The sequence below is a fragment of the Rattus rattus genome, chromosome 10 (assembly GCF_011064425.1).
Source record: "Rattus rattus isolate New Zealand chromosome 10, Rrattus_CSIRO_v1, whole genome shotgun sequence".
Taxonomy (NCBI): domain Eukaryota; kingdom Metazoa; phylum Chordata; class Mammalia; order Rodentia; family Muridae; genus Rattus; species Rattus rattus.
This window is the reverse complement of record NC_046163.1, coordinates 57,306,615-57,329,138: the sequence shown is the minus strand read 5'-3', so window position 1 is coordinate 57,329,138 and position 22,524 is coordinate 57,306,615. Positions and strand designations below refer to the sequence as shown.

The window sequence follows — 22,524 nt, the reverse complement described above, 5'->3', positions numbered from 1 at the left end:
CAGCACCCACGGAGACTCGATGTGGTGATAGGGCTCGACTCCTTCCCTCCTTCCTTCCTTCCCTCCCTCCTTTCCTTCCTTCCTTCCCTCCTTCTTTCCTTCTCTCCTTCCTTCTCTCCTTCCTTCCCTCCTTCTTTCCTTCTTTCCTTCTTTCCTTCTTTCCTTCCTTCCCTCCTTCCTTCCTTCCTTCCTTCTTTCTTTCCTCCCTCCCTCCCATCCTCCCTCCCATCCTCCCTCCCATCCTCTCTCCCTCCCTTTCTTTCTTCTTTGTAAATGGTGGAGTTTTAATAACCATTTTTGATGCCAGGTTATCTTACAAAATAGTTAGAAATGCCTTATGGGCTAGCATTGTCTAACCGCTTGTTTTTTATATAGATTATGTAGCTAAGTAGCCCCCATTGACACACTCAACCCCAGGCTGTCTTCAGCCTGTGGGCAGTGAACCTAGGCTCCGATAAGAGAAGTGTCCGCCGTATCTAAAGGTAGAAAAACAAAACCCTTTCGTGCCTGTTTTGTCTTGTTCCAATTAAGAAGACTGTCAAACATTCGTGACGCGCCGTCATATCCTTGGCCTGGCTTCTGTGACTGTCACCGTCTTCTCTCCCAACTCTCCCACTGGCGAATTTTCCTCACAGGGCTGTGGGTTTGAACCTGTGTCTTGCTGTCATTTATTATTTGTGAAGTCTCTTAGGGTTGATACGTCAGACCTGGCTCTGCCCACGTCTCCCTTCTCTCCTGTGATATTCCAGCTAGCACGCCTTTCCCTTCTGTGAAGGATGATAAATGCGTTCATCTGTCTGGCTTCCAGTTCAAGACCCCAGCCAGGGCCAGTCTTACCTCAAACTATTGTGTTATCTCTTCCAAGGTTTCTGTTGCCGATTTTTATGAAATTCTGATCTTTGCTGACATTCTTTCTTGTTACTTAAGTTTTCAAACATACTTTTGTTTTTGACCCAGGGGTCACTCTGCATAACCCTGGCCGTCCTGAACTGCATAACCAGGCTGGCCTCATACTCACAGAGATCCCCCTGCCTCTGCCTCTTGAGTATTGAGATTAAAAGGTGTGCACCACCACACCTGGCTTATTACAGTTCTTCCAAAAGTCTCCCAGAACCTAAATATTTTAGTACAGCAGTTCTGTTTCATGCCTGTGTTTCCTTTCTCTCAGTTTTCTGACAGTTCCCTCCTCCTGCACCTGGTTATGGCTTTGCTGGGTGCTGGGTGTTGTACAGAGAAGTTAAAGAGATGACGGGGCTTTGGATGATGCTGTGTTACTCACAGAGGTATACTTTTGCTGCTACCAATCAAGGCAGAAACAACACCTTGATCCAGGCAAGATGTGCTTAAGTGATTCGTTCTAGGAACAGGCGCTGCTCTGTTCCTGCTTGACCACATGATTCTGAGGTTGTAGCCCTTTGGGAAGCACTGATGAAAGCCTGGTGTTCGCTCGCATGCCCCCTCCTTTTTGGGTCCTCAGCATAGGCTGCTGCACATCCTTGTCCTTGAGGCCACCTGCTCAGCTACTCGGTCCTCCTGGCCCGGCTCTCTTTTCCAAGCATCCCAGGGTAAAGTGGCACCTCACAGAAGGTACACATGCCCAAGCTTCCAGTCTTTTCCACAGTCACGAGTCTTTAGGAGCCTCCAGCTTCCGTGGTCCATCTCCCCTTCTAGGGTCTTAAAAATATTTTGATCATTCTGTCTTGTTTGTAGCACGAGTTAGCCTGAAGCAAGCTAATCCACCATTGCTGGGAAAATGGATTCTGCTGACGGTATTTAAATCACATCTCAGACATTACATCATCTAATACAAAACAGGCGGACAGTTCCTCACAGCTTGAGTGTATCTCGTGTTAAGATTCCCTTCATTATCTGAGAAGGGCCTTTTCACCACTGCCCCACTTGAACCGGGATGCACCAGGCCTAGGTATTGCACGCGCTTGTTACATCTCTTAAGTCTCTTTAAATCCCAGCCCTTCTTCCTGCCCCCCTCCCTGCTCCTTCTCTTTCTTTTCCTGTCGTGACCTGTGAAGGACCCTGTGCTGAGGTCCTGTAGATTCCCACAGCCTCAGCTCCGCCCACGGCTTCTACATATTCCTTTATCACTCTTGTTTCCCATAAAATGGAATTTAACTTTATGGGCGCCACTAGTTCTGTTTTGGTTTGCCGGTTTCTGTTTGGCTTGGCAAGGATGCTGTATAGGTAAATGCAAAACAATTTCAATCATGTCCTCTCAGACAGTGCTCAACTCTGTTTTCCCATGTCAGCGACCGGGCAGTGCGTTCATCTTGCAGCAACCTAAACCACTGGAAGATTCTCCACGATTCTCCCTTTCCTCTACCAGCTTCGCCTAGCGAGAACGTCTCCCTCCACCCTGGACCGGATTTTCAGGAGTGGCAAACTTTTTTTTTTTCCAGGCCCCATCACTATTCCAAATTTCTCAGCTAAACTCCAGACAACTAGGTCTGTGTGTTCATTCGGAGGTGCGACTCCAACAGGCAAGTTAAACTCTCATTTTAGGACCAGCAACCATTTTGCCTTGGGGTTTTCCAAACAGGCCTGAGCAATAGATGTTTCTTCCTGTCCTGTCAAAGCGGTGGCACCACTGAGGCAGCACCAATGTGGCTGCATCCCACGGAGGGTGCTGGACTGAGGTAACACCAGTATGGCTGCATCCCACGGAGGGCTCCAGACATGGAGCAGAGGTCCTGTCAGCAAAGGCTCTCTTCTTTGGCCCTTTGGATTCTCAAGAATTCCAGTTCCCTGACCATCAGCCTCTGCTGAAACCTGAGAGCAGCAAGACCATATGTGCCTCTAGTCAGAATGAAAGCTAATATATATTATATATATTATATATTATTATATATTATTATATGCTTCTCCTCCCCTCCGCTGTTCAGATGCGCTCCCCCACGCACAACTCAGCCCAGCAGCACCAGGGCAGCTTTTGCATCCTAGGCCCAGCCCTCCCGAGTCTGAGATGGCTCGCCTTGTCCCTGTGAGAAGATTCGTAATGCCCAGATGAGTGGAATGGCCCGCCAGCTGATAATGGTGTCATACAATTCTCCTATGTGTTTCTGTGGAGGTGTTTCTGAATCGGGGGTTGGGGTTGGGGTTACCTGTGACTGCCGTTTCCCAGTAGGTCTCCGGGTCCCGTTGAGTCAACTCTATGACCTTACTTGTCCCAAATCGTTCTTTTTTTAAGGATTAGAGAAGGCAGCCACTGCCTTTGACACCAGGGCCTTTGTTCACTAGTCCTCCGTGTTTCCTACCTGTTGGTGTATTTTCCTTCTCCTCCATAGAGTGTCATCAATAAAAGACTTGGGAACTTGATAACTGCAGTGGGTAGCCTCACCTGAGGGCACCTCCCCTCCACATCTGCATCCAACCTCCCTTACTGTTGGTAGAATGGCCTGCCCCTTCCCATGCCTCCCAGGCTGATCCCAGCTTCCCATCCTCTCCTCATTCTAAACCAGCCAGCTCCCACTAATGTGGTCCCTAACTGCTGTGTTGGGAGTGGGGAGGGATACCCGGTGCTTCTATTTCGTGACTTAATCCTCATCTGTTCAACTTAGCTCTGTGTTCGCCAAGGGTAAGAGTACACCTTGGGTGTTTGCAGAGGTCTGAAAGCAAGGCACTAAAACCCAGCATCTCACAGCTGCACACCCCCCCTCGATTTGACACCCCATTTCCTGTTTCACCCCAGCACACCTTCAGGTTTTCTATGCATCCGTGATTGACATCTGATAACCCAGGAGGTGAAGACCAGCCAACCCCCGCACTCTCTCATTACTCCCCTTTGCAAAAGGTTGATGGAAAGGCCACACCCCAAGTGGGCCACCCAGCAGGAGTGAGCCTCCCCCAGAGCCTCCTAGGGTGCTGCTCCAACCAGCAAACCTGAGTCCGATTCCACACGTCAGCTGGGAGGCCTCCAGGGACAAAAGGTCTCCAGCAGCCTCTCACTGCGAGTCAGCTCACTGAGTTTTTGTGTGGGCGTCCCCCACTCCCTACAGGAGCCTCCCGCTCACCCTCTCTTAAGAAACTCCACTCAGTTTTTAATCTTCCCGTGACCGAGGCAGGTACCCGTCACAGTGTAATTATGTACCACTTTCTCTGCTATCACAGAACCAAAGATTTTCTTCCCTTCTGCTCACTGACATGACAGACACCCACTTAGGAGAGAGATTATTAGTATAAAATTACTTTTTGGCCTTTAAATTTAACTATACCGTATTCACGGCAATAAAATAAAATCCCGAATCCAGGTGCGCTTTTCAGGGAACGTGTCCGGGGCAATTACCTCCTGATAATGGCATCCCGCACTTAAGTCTTTTGTCTGAGGATCTTGAAAATCATTTCCACACAACTCCATAACGAGGTCCATTCTGTAAGGGACAGGAGGTGAAGTGACTGACCTCATAGCGTGCACCAGAGATGAAGGAGACCGGGGACCCAGGTGTCTGCTTTGTTCTCCTCCTCCTCCCTTTCTGGGTCTCTGAAGAGGCACGCTCCGCCTTCTATGGAGCCCCCCCAGGCCAGCAATCTACCCTGTTAAGAGCATGAATGGATAGATGTCCGTATTGCATTTCCCAGAGAGGAGCTGAATCGGGGGAATGGAGTGCAGAAGACCAGTTACACAGGGGAGCTGACGTATGGATTCAGTGGGCTCTCTGACATCTGATAGCCCAGTAGGTGAAGACCAGCGGAGGTTAAAGGGCAGCTGAGCTGAGCCACACAGGGACAGCACTGGACTGTCTGTGTGGCCACAGAACATAAAGACAGGTCCTCCTGCCTCCACATCAGGAGTAGGTCCTGGTTGCACTCCCATCCTTCCATTCCTAAAGTCAGTCCAAGGTCTTGGGAGCCCAGCTTCCCCCAGGTGTCTTCCAAGCCACCCAGCCACCAGTCACTTCTCCCTGTCAACCACTGTGTCAGTTTCTCTCCCAATGAATTTGAACTGAATATGTGTCGCTCGCAGGATTCGGGCACGAAAGCACACTCTTCCCTGTAATGTTATTTTTACTCTTGTATAAATGTTTATCCATGTCTGGGTGGGATCAAGGGGTCCCAACGGAAATGCTCATGTCTGTCCAGTGTGGTATTTCCCCTCGGGCCTGAACATAATCCTGCGTAGGCATCGGAAGTTCAGCATTCGCTTAGAGCAGCAATTCTCAACCTGTGGGTCATGGCAAACGTTTATCTCCCCCAAATATTTACATTACAATTCATGACAGGAGCAAAATCACAGCTATGAGGTAGCAATGGAAATAGTCCTACATTTGGGGCGTCTCTACAACATGAGGAATTGTATTAGAGGGTCACAGCATTAGGAAGGATGAGAACCGCTGTCTCAGAACCCATTAGAGGCAGAAGAGACAATACGAAGTGATAGTCTTAGTCCTCATTCTCCGATCTGCCACAACACCCGTCCTGTGCTATGCTCTATGCCTGTGATAGCATTAATTGCCAACCTGACAGATAGGAGAGATGGTTCTGGGCACATCTGTGTGCGCTTGCCTAAGGCTAACCTCTGAGAAGATCTGAGGGTCATTGTCTTGATTTCGTTGATGTGGGAAGAAGACCTCTTAAGAGTGGGTCGGATCAGGGGTTGGGGATTTAGCTCAGTGGTAGAGCGCTTGCCTAGTAAGCGCCAAGGCCCTGGGTTCGGTCCCCAGCTCCAAAAAAAAAAAAAAAAAAAGAGTGGGTCGGATCATCTCCCTTGACCTGACTGGAGAGAACAAGCTGAACATTAGCACGTATGAAGTTATTGCTATCCCCTTCTGACTGCAGATAGACAAGACATTACCGATTGTCACAAACTGCCACTGCAAATCCCCTGCCGTGACAGGCTGTCACCTGGAACCATCAGTCAAACAAACCCTTTCTCCTTTAAGTTACTTTTGTCAGGGTCTTTCATTACAGAAACCGAGACAATGTGGAAGATCTCAAGTATGAGTCGCGTTCCTTCTCTGTGCTGGCTTCCATGGGAACACACTTCAGACTCAGTACCTTAACCATTGGCGAGGGAAAGTAAACACACAGGTGCCGTAGGAAAGGTCCACGCACCATGACGGGCTCTAGAGCCAAGATTCCATCGAAGGGCTCTGCAACGGAGGTGTGGCAGCATCAATTTGGAGTCAAGAGAAATGCTCAACCATTTAGCCAGCAAATCTATATTGAAAGTATCTGGGCACGCCCCCAATGCCACTGCTCCAGAGGAGGGAGGACCTGCCTGGATGGTCATGTGACCATCTTTGGAGTCCTCTCTTAGATAATTTGAGCCTTATGCCCTCTCTGCTTGAGCTGTTCTTTGTCTGTAAGCCTGTGCAGCCCATGATTAAACGTTTCCGTGTAGCAGATCTCGTTCATTTATTCCACAAATATCTCTTGATATAGCTGGGCTCATGTTGGAGCACCATGGAAGAGGATCAGGAGCAGAGGCATACTCCAAAATGCAACGCAGCATTCTCTCTCGATGTGCATGCACGGGGCCAGATGGATGTCTCTTCCCCCCGCCCCCAATGCAGGAGGTATTCTGGGGCTCTGAAGGAAGGTTATATATCATCTCGTCTCCGTATTGGCTTCTAGATCACAAGCTAATCTCTCTTCAGGAGCTCATTAACAGTCGCAGCCAGCTCTTCCCCCGTGTCCCAGTCTTCCAGTGAAATACTGAGTGTGAAGGTTGAGGGCTCCCGTCAACTGTTTGCCTTTTGGTCTCTTCCAGGATTTTTTTCCCTGGAAGCCATCCTGTCAGAGGTGTGCAAGTGATGAAAGTTGGCAAGCTGCAGCTCCATCAAGGCATGTTTCCCCAAGCCATGAAGAATCTGCGGCTGGTGAGTGTGCCAAGCCTTGGGTTCGGCCCAGTGTACCTTCCTCTGGCTGTTGGCAGGCCCCTACTCGGTGATTGCTAAGCTCTGCTTTTAGCGTGTGAGCACACACATGCCCGAGTGTGCTGGTAAACGTTTAACAACCGTCTCTGAAAACATTTGCAACAGTTGCCAGTTTCCGTGGGATAAATATACCCAAATGTAATGTGTTTTACACTGTCAGTATAGAATCAACCTGCTTGTGCATTACGTGTGCCTGTGTGGGCAGGTGTGCGAGCATGCACGAAGAGGCCAGAGGTCAACTAGGTGTCATTCTTCAAGAGCCATTCACCTTATTTGGGGGAAAGGTGGGGTCTTGCTGGCTTGAAGCTCACTGACGAAGCTAGACTGACTCCCAGTGAGAGATTTGACTGTCTCCACACCCCCAGCACTGGAAATTACAGGTCTGCTCCACTAGCCACAGCTTCTAACATGGGTCCTAGGGCCCAAACTCAGGTTTTCATGCTCACATGACAATCATTTAACCTGCCAAACTCTCTCCCTAGACTCCTAATCATTCTAGTTTTAACGGGCACCATGGTATGAGTCTCAGAACACCACACACATGTGCCCATTCCCACAAATCACCCTTCTCCACATCCTTTGAGCACAATGTCTCTTCTTGCAGTAGGTGAGCCCTGCCCATCAGTCTGGAGTCTCTGTGTCACCTGCCCTTCCCCTCCCCACTGCCAGGGAAGGCTCTTGTCAATACTGACTCTTTACAAAGCCATTTCCTCTACCTGAAATGTATTTCCCAGCCTGCTGCACTTGACAGGACTCTGCTGGTCCTTCAGGGCCCAGCTCCAATGTTTTCGTTCTTATCTTGGTTCTTAGAACTCTTTGACGGGTCTGCAAACATTTCAATTTTTGCGGGCGGGGTGGGGCCTCCTTCCCAACCCCAGTTGCCTAGAACTCATCGCTCTCATCCTCAGAACTAGCTTGGCATCAGAAGAAATCCCCTAAATGTATTTGTTGCTGGAGAAGTGGGAAGGGAAGGAGTGAGAGTGGTCAATACAATCTTAGCAGTAAGTGTTGGAAAATGAAATGGAGGGCCTAGGTTAGTGCTGCATACTTTGCTAAAGGGACACTCAGTTTCACTCTCTTAAGGAGTCTCTGTCTGGAACAGCCCAGGGCAATCCTGATCTGGCCTTCCCACACTTTGCAACGTCCTCTCACCATGTCACAGCAGTCATGTGCCAATTTGTCCCCTGTACTGGTGGGTTATAGGAGACCTGGACTGTAAGGTTTCTCAGGGAGCCTTTGATACTTGGAGGGGGTGTTCTGGGTCCCAACACTTATGTGTCAGAGAGCTGTGGTAGAAGGATCAAGCACTGCAGTGAGGCTTCCCAGGGAGTGTCCAAAGGGACAAGACAAGGGATAAATGCCTAAAGGATTATCAATGCCAACTTTTATTGGACGATAGCCACATTGTCTGCTCCTGGTCTTTAGTTGACAGCAGCCATCAGCCAATGGGAACAACACTGGGGCTTCCTGGAGGTGCCCATCTCTTCCTCTTTCTCTTTCTTTGGCACCTTCCCTGGATGAATGTTAGGACAAGCTTCTGCAATCTCAGGAAGAATTCCCTTCTCTTACCTGGTCAAGAACATGTCAACCAGTTCATCCATCTCGACAAAAGACACCGTGATCTGCTGTGTTAAGGTTTTAGTAGAAAACAATAATGTATCAAAAACAAGAAAGGTGTTTCCATTCCTGTTTGGAAAATGAAACTCTAAGGAGGATATGGGCAAAAACCTCTCTTTCTGAGACACAGCCAGTTCTGATACAGTCTCCTTAGTTCACCACGAGTTGTTGGTTAAATGCTGCTGCTACTCTGAGTAAAGCCCAATAATACTGCCCTTACAGTTTACTGGAGGAGACAGACAGGTGAAAAGGTTTTATAATCTACTCTGGGATGCAAGGCTCCTCCCTTCTCTCAACTGTCACATTTAAGTAGAAAACGCTCTCTGGAAACACAGCATCTGGAATTGCCTTCAAGCCTAGTTGAATTCCTGAATGCGATTTTAGAAGATGGGTGTCTCAGGATCTTACTGCTGTGAACAGACACCATGACCATGCCAACTCTTTTTTTTTTTTAAACAAAATATCAACATATTTATTAGGATGCTCGACAGTGAACATGTAATCACTTTCTTCATGGAGGGAGAATACACCTGACCATGTTGCGGGAGGAAGAGGATGAGGGCTCCACAAGAAATCCCCTTTACCAAGGAGAGGCTGTTTCCTGCTAGAACTGTCTGCTGTACACTCCAGCCAAACAGCCACGGTTTCCCCAGAATCCCTTTGAGCTGTTACTGCCTCAGGTATGGGAGAATATAAGGTTACACATGTCAAAAACACACAGGACATTAATAAATGGCACCTGGACAATAGGCCTAACACTATCAAATTCTTTCAAATGATAAGGGGTGGGAGGGACTGCTACCCAAAGAAAGTTCCTCAGTCACAGTAGCATTTATAGAGATCTTACATCAAAAGCACAAGGGACCAGTAAATATCTACTATCCCTGGCGTAAGTTTCTCGTGGTTCTTCTTGTTAAATTCTGCCTTTCACCTGTCTTAGCTATCATTTCAATTAAAAAGGGAAACTAAAAAATGGTAGAAAAGGACGAGGAGATGGTGAAAAACAACCCTGTTCAGACAAAGATAAAAATACAAAAATCAGATATAGCACAATATAATAGAGACTGGCTGAAAACAGTACACGCTAACACACACATGATACACAAACTCAGGGTGGGAGGAGACAGGAGAGGGCCGAGGCTACGGCCTACACCAGGAGCCATTCAATAGACTGCTGAATGGACTGGATCTGCTGCTTTAGTTGAGAGCCTTCTTTGATGGTTACAGAACAGGTGATGAACAGCCTGGAGACTCCACAGGCCCGTCCTAAAGCCTGCTTGGAGCGCACAAATACATAGGTGACATTCTTGTCTTCGCACAGCAGAGGGAGGTGCAGGATGATCTCCAAGGGCTCAGCGTCTTCTGCCATCACAATGAACTCAGAGATGCCTCTGTTGAGGGTTTTGGTGGCTTCATTGGCTCCTTTCTGAAGCTGCTTGTAGTTACACGACTGCTGAACAAGGTCCAGCAGCTTCTTGGTAAGGTGGGCATCTGTGAGGGGATAGGCCTTCGGGTTCACATCAGCCTCCGTCATGGCTGCCGTGCGCAGGCCTCACCTAGACTTCACAACAGCCCACCTCAGACAGACAGAAATGTCGCGCAGAAAAAGCAGCGGAAACCACTCCCAGACCATGCCAACTCTTAAAAGGACAACATTTAATTGAGGCTGGCTTACAGGTTCAGAAGTTCAGTCCGTTATCATCAAGGTGGGAACATGGCAGCATTGCAGGAGGAGCTGAGAATTCTACATCTCCATCTGAAGGATGATAGCAGAATACTGGCTTCCAGGTACTCAGCTACAAAGACAACCCTTAGCCAGTCCACACAGATGACTTGGTGTGGGCCTATGGGTGGTATGGCTTTCGTGGAGGATGCAGGCCATGGCTAGGACCCTCTGATGCCCATTGTGTGGCCTGTGACACCTTTTGCACTTAGTCTATTGAAGTGGAAACTCTCCTCTGTCACCCCGCCCCGTCTTGTGAGGTTGCCACACGTCATCGAGAAGCTTCTGTTGGAAATCTGCCCAGCATTCCCCCGCCTCTCGACACCAGAAATGAACCCAAGTATGAGTGCTGAGCAAGTCCAAGTGTAGGCCATCCTGGGATGACATAGGATTGTCTGCCGGACTTTAAAACATGGTCTCACCCAAGATGCCTGCTTGACTCTAGATAAGTCTCAGGCTTACTCCAAATGCCGTTTGACGTTGGACGAGTCGCCAAGCCTCTAATACATTCTTATGAGTAACTCAAGAGCACATATGTTCCCTGGCAACACGGTAGAGCGTTGGAGGTGCCAGGTTTGGAGTCACGGACTCGTCCAACCATGTAGCTTTGTAACTTGAAGCCAAGCACTTAGACTGTCCAGTTATGATTTTATTTCCCAGAGGGTAATAACTCCTCTGTAGAGTTTACAGAAGTGGTTGGGGCAGTGTTACCACTATGCTTCCCAGTCTCAAGCATTGGAAGACCATGCTCCTGTTAACTGGGACCTCTACTGTGTTTACAGTTTGGGGTTGCAACATGGTCTTTTGTTTGAACCATTATATCCTTCCATCTTGGGGTGGTAACCCCAAGGGGAGTGGGACTTCCTCAAGGGACTGATACATCTTTTGTGTCCCCCAATGGCACCAAACACAGACACATATGCCATTCTGCCAAAGTCACACTGGAACGGATTGGATTTCTTAATGGATAAAGAGCATTAGGAGCCCAGGCAGGGCCCGTTCTTTGAGTCTGCAGCAGTCCTTCTCATGACTGTTCCCCAGCAGATGGCCCAAACCAACACAGCTCTGTGAGGACATGCGTGACCTGTGAGTACAGATGCCCGCTGGGGTCTTCCAGCAGAAAGCTTTTCTCCCAAGTTTCCTCAGCATTCAGGCAACCCCCCTCCCCCAAAAAAGGAAAGAGGCCATACGCTTCCCCCGTTGTAACAGCTACCCTCTTTTGATGGATGCCCTGGGCAAAACCTGGGAATACTGATTTCAAAGCCCAAGCATGAAGCAGAAATGAGAGAATCTTCAGAAACAGGAGCAGAAAGGTGTCATAAATTCAGTTAGGACCCAGCATCCTGCAGGAGGATCCCATTCATCCAGCTCTGATGTCCTCTGTTTCTCTCTCTCCCCACCTCTCAGCTGAAATGCTCTTCTCGGGATTACCACAAGACAGTCCTGCTCCCTGCACAGTGTTCCTCTACTCTTGGTTTTTTTTCCCCATATGTTTCTCAGAAGGCTTTTGTTACTAAGTTGACTTCTTGGCCATCAAGAACAACCTTGCTCACCTGGCTATCACCGAGAAGCCTTTCCCAGAGGATTCATTTGCTGTACCCTCCCTAACCTGGGTCCCAGCCTGGTTCCTTTGCTCGTGGCACTTTGATAGCAGAAGCTTTGTTATAGTCAGCCGTCCTTTGCCTGGATAACTTTTTTACAACCCAGATCCAGGTTCTCTATGTTTCTTCTCCTCTCGTTTTGAGGATCTATTTGACTTTTCTTGGTCTCAAACAGGAAGTACAGGTGTCAGGTTCCAAAAGTCGCTCCCTTCACCCATGCGCACATGTAGGTTACCCCACTCATCCAGGCCGATCCCACAGCACAACCACATTGGTCTCTGCCCCAGCCTGGGCCCTGCGTCCCAGCCCATCACAACAGCCAGAGCGTACAATTTCATTCTTCCCGTTTCCTAACCCTCTGCAGTAGTTTTAATCTCCGAGCTCACATTCACATTCAGGAATCTGACCAGGGCCCCTGTCTCACCAGAGGAAAGTGAACAGACCCACAGTCTTATATAGACACCCTCGGCGCCTATCTAAGACTTCTTTAAACACGTTTGGCCCCTCTCTGCTCATGTGATGTCACAACTTGGCATGTGGGTCAGAGGGAGGAAGGAAAAGAGAACAAGAGACACGAAGACTCGATATACTGTAAGTGCCACTGGTGACATCCGAGCCCCTGGCTCTGGTACTTATGAATGTTGCTGACTGAATTCCAGTAGGAAATAGTAACATCAAGTGTGTGTTTTTAAGCAAGAAAGAAAGGAGATTGGGCTCGAGAGATGGCTCAGCACTTAAAAGTGCCCGCTGTTCTTCCAGAGGGCCCGAGGTCAGTTCCCAACACCCCCTTTAGGAGACATCCCAACCTCTTGTAACTTAGCTTCAGAGAATCCAACACCCTCTTCTAACTTCCGTGAGTATTAGCACACATGTGCATGGAGTGCATGTGTGCATGCATTTACACACACACACACACACACACACACACACACACACACACACACACACAAACGGCACACACACAGACCATTTTAATATCAAATTTAAGGGGGTAATGAAAATGGTGGCTGAAATGCAAGCATAGTGATTAAAATGTCTTAAAGAAAACACGCATAAATGTCCCTATCAGAGAGTCTAAACCCAATAGTAGCTGAGTGGGAAACCTGGACTTGTACCTCTGGCTGACCCCAGCAAGGTGTCGTCCTTACTCCCTTCTAGAGTGATGTCGGGGACGGCCAGCTGGAACGAGGTTTACATGAAATCCAGATTCCCAGAATGTCCATATTTCAGTTGAAAATCACTCCCCATGCAAAGAGCCAGTCTTAATCTTTAAAATCGACCAGCAGATACCAGCTTTGAGAGAGCGGGAGCATTCGACTCATTTGACAGTGATTTCACAACAGCCTTTGTAAAGATGCTGCTTCAGTGAGTAATTATAAACACTATCACGACAAACAAGAAGCTAGTAAGTCTCATGGAGAGAGGGATGGTGTGAAGGAACACACGGAAACGTAAGAGCCAATAAATTCAGGAAGCAAGTGAGTAGCACGAGGAACTCGGCACCAATCACACAGGGAAAAGCCATAATGAAAATAGAATTGAGCATGGCCTTGGGGACCTGAGGACCGATGACTAGTAATGGTAGCTTTCTGACATTAGACCCCCAGACAAAGAAGAGGAAACAGGGTAAATACAAGGAATGCTTGAAACAATAATAAAGACATCCAAGCTAGAAAAGAATCTTATAATGTTTAAAATACATACACAGAATATCAAAACTAACAAGTTAATTAGCAAATTAGTATAATCTAAGATCAACATTCATGAGCCATTTGTGGTTCTGTATACCAACCAAAATCAGAAATGGAACTCTTCCATGCTTAGAAATTATCCAAAGTGATGAAAGAAAACATTAAAATATAAAAGTGACATGTTGGACTATGGATTGAAAAACTGAAGACATAAACATCTCTCACAGCGATATCCGAATTCCCATCAAAAACGTTTTTTTTTTCAAAAATAGAAAAATCAATCTTAAAATTCACATGGAAACTCAAAAGACACCCTCAGCCCCAACAAAACAGCCAAAATGAATCTTTAAAAAGAACTAAGTTGGAGAATTCCAATCCTGAGTTAATTTACCTCAGCGACTCCACACTGCCCCCAAATACTCTCTGATGCAGGCAGGTTGCTGCTACGGCAGTTTCATACAGAGACCGCCGATCCTCACCCAGATCCATCACTCAAATAAAAATGAAACCCAGAACAAGTCCTCAGCATAGCAAGAGGATCACATGATCCTGTGCTGAGAGAGGAGAGCAACCTGAACCAGAGCTGTTGTCCACCGGAAATCCTACAGAGTAGCACGTTCTTCTCAAGTGTATCAGGAAAAAGGAGTTGTTAACCCCCAAACCCGAATCCAGCAAAGACGTCGTTCAAGCACTGAAAAGGACACCGAGCTGCTCACAACTGTAGGAACATGAAAAGAACTCGTCACCATCAGTCCTCACCTAAAAGAATTGCCACCCCAAATCCTCTAAAACGAAAGAAAAAAAAATAGCTGGAAGAAGTCTTGAAGCATCAGGAAGAAAGGCTACAATAAGCAAAAGCACGAATGAGTAGAATTTCCTTCCTGTCCTCCATGTCGACAGTTGAAGGAAAAGTCAGAACACTGTCTGGGGTGGTTCTAGAAGTCTGTGGTGAAATAGCTGGATACTTACATTTGGGGTTGGGACTAAAGCGAGAGAGAAGGAACGTCTCTCTATGTGGTAACAACTGACCAAAGTGAAGATGCCAGTAGACTATAATGAGAAAGGAGGGGGTGGTCTAAAACAACCATGGCTTTACAAGCCGTGTAAGGGAATGTAGGCAAAGGCACTACAGAGCGAATAGACTGTGTGGCCCAGTGGGTAGTGCGCCTGCCGAGCTTGTACAAGGCAGGGGCTTCGAGCTCCAGCATCTCATTACACGAGTGTGGTGGTGCTCTCCTGAGGCAGCAGCAGGATGACGAGTTCAAGGTGATTCTTACCTACTCAGCAAGTTCAAGGCCAGCCTGGACTACATGAGGACTTGTATAAATAAATAGATCTTTAAATGACATGTTCAAAGAAATATGGTAACACAGGAGGATTCTCACACACACACAGCCCTAAAAAAGACACGCCAAAACAGGAAGAAAGAACAAAGAAAACAAAAAATAAAATGTAAAATTAATATAAAACAATAATTACATTGTAAATGATACAGTCTCTGTAAATTATCTAAATCAGTGGTTCTCAACCTATGGGTCATGACCCCGTTGGGAGTCAGACAACCCTTTCATGGGGGTCACCTAAGGCCATCAGGGAATACAGACATTTGCATTGTGATTCATAAAAGTAGCAAAATTGCAGCTCTGAATATCAACAAAAATAATCCTATCGTTGGGGGGTGGCACCACAACAGAAGGAACGGTATTAAAGGGTCGCAGCATCAGGAAGGTTGAGAAGCGCTGGAATACTCTGGAAGGCAAAAGTTAGTACAGCAGATATATTCGAAAATAACCCAAGTATATGCTGTCTATAAGAGACTCTTTGAACAGAATGCAGACTGAAAGTAAAAAGATAGGAGAAGATTCATCATGAAAATATTATCAGAATGTAGTTGCAGTGGCCGTGTTAATGTCGTATGAGTAGACGTCAATGTGAAGAAAACTTTACTAGAGATGAAGGATGTCATGTGATGGAAATGTAGTCTGTCCAACCCACAAGATGCGACAACACTAAACATAGCTGCGCCAAAGCACACAGTCCCAAACAATACAGACAAACCCTGGCAGAGCTCCACGTGGAGCCTGAGGCAGGAGGATTACTACTGGAGACCAGGCTGGGCACCCTAGCAAATTCAAGGCCAGTCTGGGTAGTATAGCACGACTCTGTCTCAAAACCTAACCAAACCCAACCTGTATACCTGAAAGAAAGCCACAAGTTTGGGTAAACGTGAAGCCTCTACCCACAGTTCTTAAGAACAACTAGACAGGACATCGACAAAGACAGAGGAAATTTATCACCGCCACTAGCGATGTTTATAAAACGCCCTACTCAGAAAGGCAGAATAGACATCCTTCACAAGCACGTAAAGAACACATGTCACAGGAGAACCCATGACATATTCTGGGCCATTAAACGGATCATCAAGGCAAGCGGTTCATAAGCGTAGGCCATAGATAAGTGCTCTGGCCTCAGTGGAGTTGAGTTAGAAATCAATGGCAGTACTTGGAAACGGAATCAAGACTCCGCCTTCCACCTCTGTCCCGTGTGGTATGTCACACAGCACAGTGCAGCCTGAGGTGTGCTTTCCTCTGATGACACTGAGGTCCTGGGAAAGTATGCGACTCCCCCAGGGTCTCTCGGGCACTGTGTTAATATTGATCGGGTTGGTTCTGGAGAGATTGCTCACAATTAGAACATTTACTGCTCTAGCAGGTTAGTTCCCAACACTCACGTGGTTCCTTACACCATCTGTAACTCCAGCTCCAGGAGATCCATTGCCCTCTCCTGGCTCCTAAAGGGACTGGGTAAGCATGGAGCACATAGTAACAGATCTCTCTCTCTCTCTCTCTCTCTCTCTCTCTCTCTCTCTCTCTCTCTCTCTCTCTCTCTCTCTGTGTGTGTATGTGTGTATGTGCATACCCACACACACATTTTGCCTAAGTGTATGTGTATGAACCATATGCGTGCAGTACCCATGGGGTTAGAAAAAGGCACTAAATCTCCTGAAATTGGAATTACAGGCAGTTGTGGGCTGATTTATGGGTGCTGGGAACTGCACCGACGTCCTCTGCAAGAATAATAGTCCAGTGCTCTTAACCACAGGACCGTCACTCCATCCTCAACAACAGCAGCTCTTTCTGGAGTGGTTCCCGCCACCGACAGGCATCCCCTGAGCTCATCACATCTGGAACCCCCTCCTGTGGGCATCCCAGCCACTCTGCTTTCCCCGTGATGATTTCATAGGCACAAGCTGTCTGACAGGGCTAGAGCCCGTCCCACAGTGGCCTACTCCCTGGAGCTGCCTGTCAATATAGCGTAAATGAGTGAACAGGCGATCTCGCCAATGATCTTTCGCCTCCGGGGAGCACACCCCTCAAGAGTACTTGGCGCTTAGAGTGAGTCTTGGGCTGTGTAGAGTGGTGTGCAGGAAGCTGCTGAGCTCACATGGGTCCTCAGGGACTTTGGGGTTTCCTGTTGCCTGCCATAATTAGTGACTCTGGAGCTGCCTGTGAGTACAGCTCTGCTTGGTGTCCCCTACTGAGAGCCAGGACCACCTCCCCTAGCCCACACAGGGCTTTCATCTTGGGATGAACAGAGGAGGAAAGCTCTCATCTGTGTCCCGCTGTGGTGACCTGATGCACAGGCTCTTGTCATGTGTTTCTTTCCCTTCTGATTTTTATATCCATATTCAAATCATGCTCGGGGAAGTCATTTATTGCATTCCCCAGGCTCGCAGTAGAAAGCCTACGAGATCCTTGATAAACTTAATATATTTATATTAAAAATTAATAAGAAAGCTATATTGTTTCCAGTTTTAAATCATCATTTGATCTCATCCATTCTATTTAATACATGGTCACAATCCTAAAATTACATTTTAAAAAAAGATACGATGAGATGGAAATCAGTCGTGGGAGCCTTTATTTCTCAGAGAGCCCTTTCCCTCTCGTGTGGCAGACAGTCTACATTGCCATTTCCGGCGTAACATTTACAATCTGTATGGGGGTGCAGCACACCCCGCTGGAGGCTTCAAATGAGTCCTCCGTGCGAGATTGCATGCAGGCTCCTTTTAAATGCTACCATTAAAAAATAAAATTTAATGGCAAGAGAGAAGCTTTCTCCCAAGCCAAGCCTCCTCCAATTTAAATTTCCTTAATCTGTTTTACACGCCACTGCAGGAAATTAAACTGGAATTGTCCCCTCTGACATGCACATGTGTAGCATTTGGGAGGCGCTGAAAAGCAGGGAGCCTCAGAGCTCCCTGCTGCCAGTGCTCTGGCTTGTCCAAGACTTACTGCAGCTTCGTTTTGTGGGTGAAGTGAGAGGAAGCATGCTTCACCTCCAGCTGAGCTGAAGAGGTGACCTGAGACAGGAACGGATTTGCCCCAGGAACATGGGAGGCACAAGTGGCATCCCAGACAAGAACCAGATCTTGTCCTCCATCATCAGGTGTCTGCCCGTCCATATCACATCACTGACACCTGCAAATACATCAAAGTTGCTGGCAGACATACCGTTCCTTTTCTCCTTTCTCTCAATTTCTCTTCTGTATATGACTCACTCAGAGAAAGTCTTGCTTATTAATTATAACTAAGCTCTAATTTCTACACACATGGTACACCTTTAATCTTTATCTTCCCCACATACTATCTTCATGTTAACATTCTGCCCCTTCCCTCTAACCCCCGTACTCCTGTCTTTGGCTTCTAGCCATTGTGGTGCATAGGATCCTAGAACACGAGTACCCCATCCCAGTATGACCCTCGAGTTGAGGTCATCAGCAAATGAGAGGACATAGAGCATGGCCAACATCATCTGACCTGGACCACCCCAGGGTCCTCAGGCTATGCAAAAGCTATGTCCAGGACACTCTGCTTCTCCTCCACTGCCACTGCACTGTCCACAGATGGGGGCGGAACAGGCCAGGTAGAGTGGACACTGGGGTGAGACCTGAGAGTAGGCATCCCACTCTGTCCCCTATCAGACCAGGTGAGTTAGAGCAGTTTCTTCCTATCAGGGTGTCTGACTGGATGTTTTTTGCCCTAAGGAAGCAGTCTGGGCAGTGTGGCTGTGAGCCTCAGTGGTGGCAGCTTTCCTGTCTGCTCGGTCCTACAGCCCCTGTGTGGCCATAGGTTCCAAGTCACCAGTACAACTTGAGCATCTGCCTTGCTATCAGACGGCAGCGCTGCCTCTCCCTCGCACAGGACGATTCTGGTTAGGACAAGAACTGCAGGCGGTTACTGAGGCAGGAAGACTGGAACAAGAGAGATGCTTGGGAAAACACAGATCAACCTTCCCCTCCAGGGTGACAAGAAGACAACATTGTCATTAGGCTGTAGGTCAAGTCACAGAGAGGCCCAGGTCCCTCTCCTGATGGAGAACCCCAGAAACACAGGCAACCAACCATCAGGCAAAGCCTCTGGTCTGCTAGGAGTTGTGAGAACAGGCCAGCAGAGGGCGCTCTGGCAGCTGAGCCCTTTCCCGGGGCGGGGCGGGATGCAGGGCTGGTCCTGTTTGCAGGGGGCTCTAGCAGAGAACATTCGTCCTCAGCAAATCACAAGCACAGCCAGCCCTAAGTAAGCGGAAGGGGTCCAGACAGCCACAATGGCTTTCAAGTAGGAGAATTTGCCACGAAGGAGCTCTCTGATCCAGAATCCTCTCTAGTGACACCATCATACAGGTCTCCGTCTCAGACCCCAGCGTGTCCAGTGCAGCAGAGGGCCCAGGGCGGTGCCAGGAAAAGAGAATAAAACATGAGGCCCCAGATGTTAGCTTCTAATCTACTCCCAGAGCTTGGCTGCCTGCAAGGTGGGGCAGCTCCGGCTCTAACCCTCTACTCCAAGCCTTGCCTGGGGATGTGTGTGCAGCTACTGCAGGGCAGACCTGTGCAGACGAACAAGAAACAAGTGCCCTGCGTCTCTCCTGGCCCCTCCTGTGGGCCTGACTGCCAGTGTCAGTCCAGGGCCATCAGGGCTCGTTTTCAAATGTCCTTACTTATTGTTCTCCCAACATGGAACTGCAGCCCTATCTCTGCCCCTCGCTTCTCGCATGCACGCACAGACACACACACACACACACACACACACACACACACACACATACATACACACACACACACACACACACACACACACACACACACACACACACACACACACACATACACACACACACCACACCACACACACACACACACACACACACACACACACACACACACATACACACACACACACACACATACACACACACACACACACACACACACACACACCACACACACACACACACACACACACACACACACACACACACACACACATACACAATAATAATAGCACCATGATCGAACCAATAGACTACAAGGTCTGTGTCATAATCAAAGTCAGCTAGAAGTGACCTAACTTTTCAAGAGTGGTTTCTGAAATGATGCTTACAAACGTGGTAGAGCCGTCCACACCTGTGAAGAGTAACTCATGCTGACTTTAGAGTAGCACTGAGTAAGCAGACAATGGCTGTGACTGCTGGGAGTTACTACTATGCCGGTCCTCAGTGGGGTGTGGGGGTATCAGGTTGTTCTGGAGCCCATCTCCTGGTGCCTCACAGCCACCAGCACCACAGGAACTTTAGAGCACAGTGACACCGGATGTAGTATATGGATTCGCTCCCCTACTCACATCCTGCCCCCCATTGAACAGTGCTGCTGCTCCTCGGGTCATCCATTTCTCCCTATCAAACCATGCAAAGACTCAGCAGAGTAAAGAGCGATGAGATTGTGTTCACAGTTCTGAGTCAGGAATTGGAACTGAACACAGCACGTGCGGTGGTTTGAATATGCTTGGGCCGGGGAATGGCACTGTTAGTGGGTATAGCCTTGGAATGGGTGTGACCTGTTCGGAGGTTCATCACTGTGGACGTTGGCTTCAAGACCCTCATCCTAGCTGCCTGGAAGCCAGCCTTCTAGCAGCCTTCTGAACAAGATATAGAACTCTTAGCTCCTCCTGTGCCGTGCCTGCCTGGATGCCGCCATGTTCCCACCTTGATGATAATGACCTCTGAACCTGAAAGCCAGCCCCAATTAAATGTTGTCCTTATAAGAGTTGCCTTGGTCATGGTGTCTCTTCACAGACTAAGACTAAGACAGCAGGAACGGTCTTCAGCTTTTCCACAGTGCCTGGCTGACTTCTGCCTGGATTCTGGGGTCATCCGAAGCCCCGCTGGACACTTACCTGGAGTTAGTCACCCAGAGCTGCCCACATGGGACCTCTATAGGTGGCCTGGGCTTCCTCGGAGCTTGGAAGCTGAGGTCCCAGGAGCAAACGCTAGTGACTGGGGCAGAGACTTCTTGCCTTCGGGCTGTTAACTTTATTTCTGCTGTGCTCTTGTCCTGGAGAATTCACAAGCTCCACCCAGTTTTTAAAAAAAGTTCTAGAGGTTGAATGTCAAGACATAGTTACGTGCTGAACATGGAAGCTAAAGGAAGGGACCATCAAATGCCACCGCCATGCTGTATGGTACATAGTAAGTGAGAACCTGGAGGTGAGAATAAGATGTGAGAAAAAAATTACCATGGGCTGGTGAGACAACACAGCACATGAGAGAGCTTGCCACCAAAATGGCAGCCTGATGTCTCTCTCAAACCCATAGGTAGGAGAGAACTGGCTCCCTCATTTTGCCCTCTGACCCCCATAAGCATACCATGACACATGCATAGCCCTCCATGCCCCAACACAAAATAAAAAGTTGTAAAACCTTGTTGTTGGGGGAAGCAGTGCACCATTTCTTCTTTTGTGTGACAAAATGGCCTTAGTGAGAATGATCAAATCCCTACACTAGCCACTCAACCCTGTGCATCCGTATAGTCATTGAAGATCATGTCTGCCCCAGGATGTCCAGTGTGGAGTCCACCTTCAAACACCCAGGCAGCACCCACACCGCCTGTATTCTGGCTTCGTGAACCACGGTGATGCCAGCTCCTTAGAGACTGATTGCTCACTCGTGGGCCATGGGAATCCTAGGTCATCGGGAAATGGCGAGAGGCCAGACAGGGGCTTGTCTGTTTTGAGGTCTTAATCTGTCTCCTGTCCTCTCTCTTTAGGCCTTTGACATTATGAAAGTGACCCACGGCCGCGAGCACAGCCTGATTGAAGATTTGATTCTTCTCCTGGAAGAATGCGATGCCAACATCAGAGCTTCCTAAGACACCCAGGAGGAGGGGAGGGCGGCACACCCTTCATCGAAGGCCTTACCGAGGTCACACACACTGTGATGTTTGTCGTGCGGACCTCCTGTAGAAGTCACCGATGTGTTTATGTGGGAAAATGTGTTTCTGTAGCATGTCGTGAGACATCTCATTCGTGGTAGAGCGGAACCACGTGCTAACATCATAATAAATACAAATGATGAGTCCAAAAATGCCACCAGCGACTTGGCTTTGCCTCCTCACGGGTGGTTTCGATGGTTAGGATATCAGCATTGGAAACAGGAACTTACCAAAAGAAGAATGGAATGAAAGGCAGAGGCAGGTGGATCTCTGTGAGTTCGAGGCCAGTTTGGTCTACCCAGTGAATTCCAGGGCAGCCATGGCCATGTAGAGAGACCCTGTCTCAGAAACAGAACAAAAATAGGGTAGGGTAAGTTCAGGTTTCCTCCGTGTATATATATAGAAATAAATGGATAAAAGTAGTCATTTTCACAAGTGTATGCCAAGGAGGTTTTTATTGTTGTACTTTTATCTTTATTGATGTGTCCTAATCGTACTTACTAATGTGGTCCACTGTGACATTTCTACATCTGGATACACGCATGTGGTGCACACCTATCAAGGGGCAAATCTAGCCTCCGTTTATTTTTCTGCCTCCATGGTTCACCATTTCCCACCGCCACCCACCATGACTTTTACACACAAAGGGAAGGTGCAGTGCTTGTCTCTGTCCCTGGCTTATTTCCCTTTGTGTGACTTCCTCCAGTTCTGTGTATTCTGCTACGGCTGACAGAGTTCCACT

General features: G+C 48.1%; 2 protein-coding genes across 3 annotated transcripts in view; one reads left to right on the top strand and one right to left on the bottom strand.

Annotated features, from left to right (window-relative positions):
- Smyd3 (SET and MYND domain containing 3) overlaps positions 1–21,939 on the top strand; it is a 547,366-nt gene extending 525,427 nt beyond the window's left edge. For both annotated transcript variants that reach the window (XM_032915340.1, XM_032915339.1), the window contains 2 exons: positions 6,722–6,830; positions 21,618–21,939. In XM_032915340.1, the coding sequence (XP_032771231.1) occupies positions 6,722–6,830; positions 21,618–21,719 (211 nt within the window). In that variant the 3' untranslated portion in view covers positions 21,720–21,939. The remainder of the gene's footprint in view (positions 1–6,721; positions 6,831–21,617) is intronic.
- LOC116911388 (NHP2-like protein 1) lies at positions 9,652–10,126 on the bottom strand. Its single transcript, XM_032915342.1, has one exon. The coding sequence runs from the start codon at positions 10,036–10,038 to the stop codon at positions 9,652–9,654; it is 387 nt and encodes a 128-aa protein (XP_032771233.1). The 5' UTR covers positions 10,039–10,126.
- Positions 21,940–22,524: the final 585 nt, after the last annotated feature.

Coding starts and splice junctions, on each gene's coding strand:
- LOC116911388 (XM_032915342.1), bottom strand. CDS start 10,038: ATGACGGAGGCTGATGTGAACCCGAAGGCCTATCCCCTCACAGATGCC.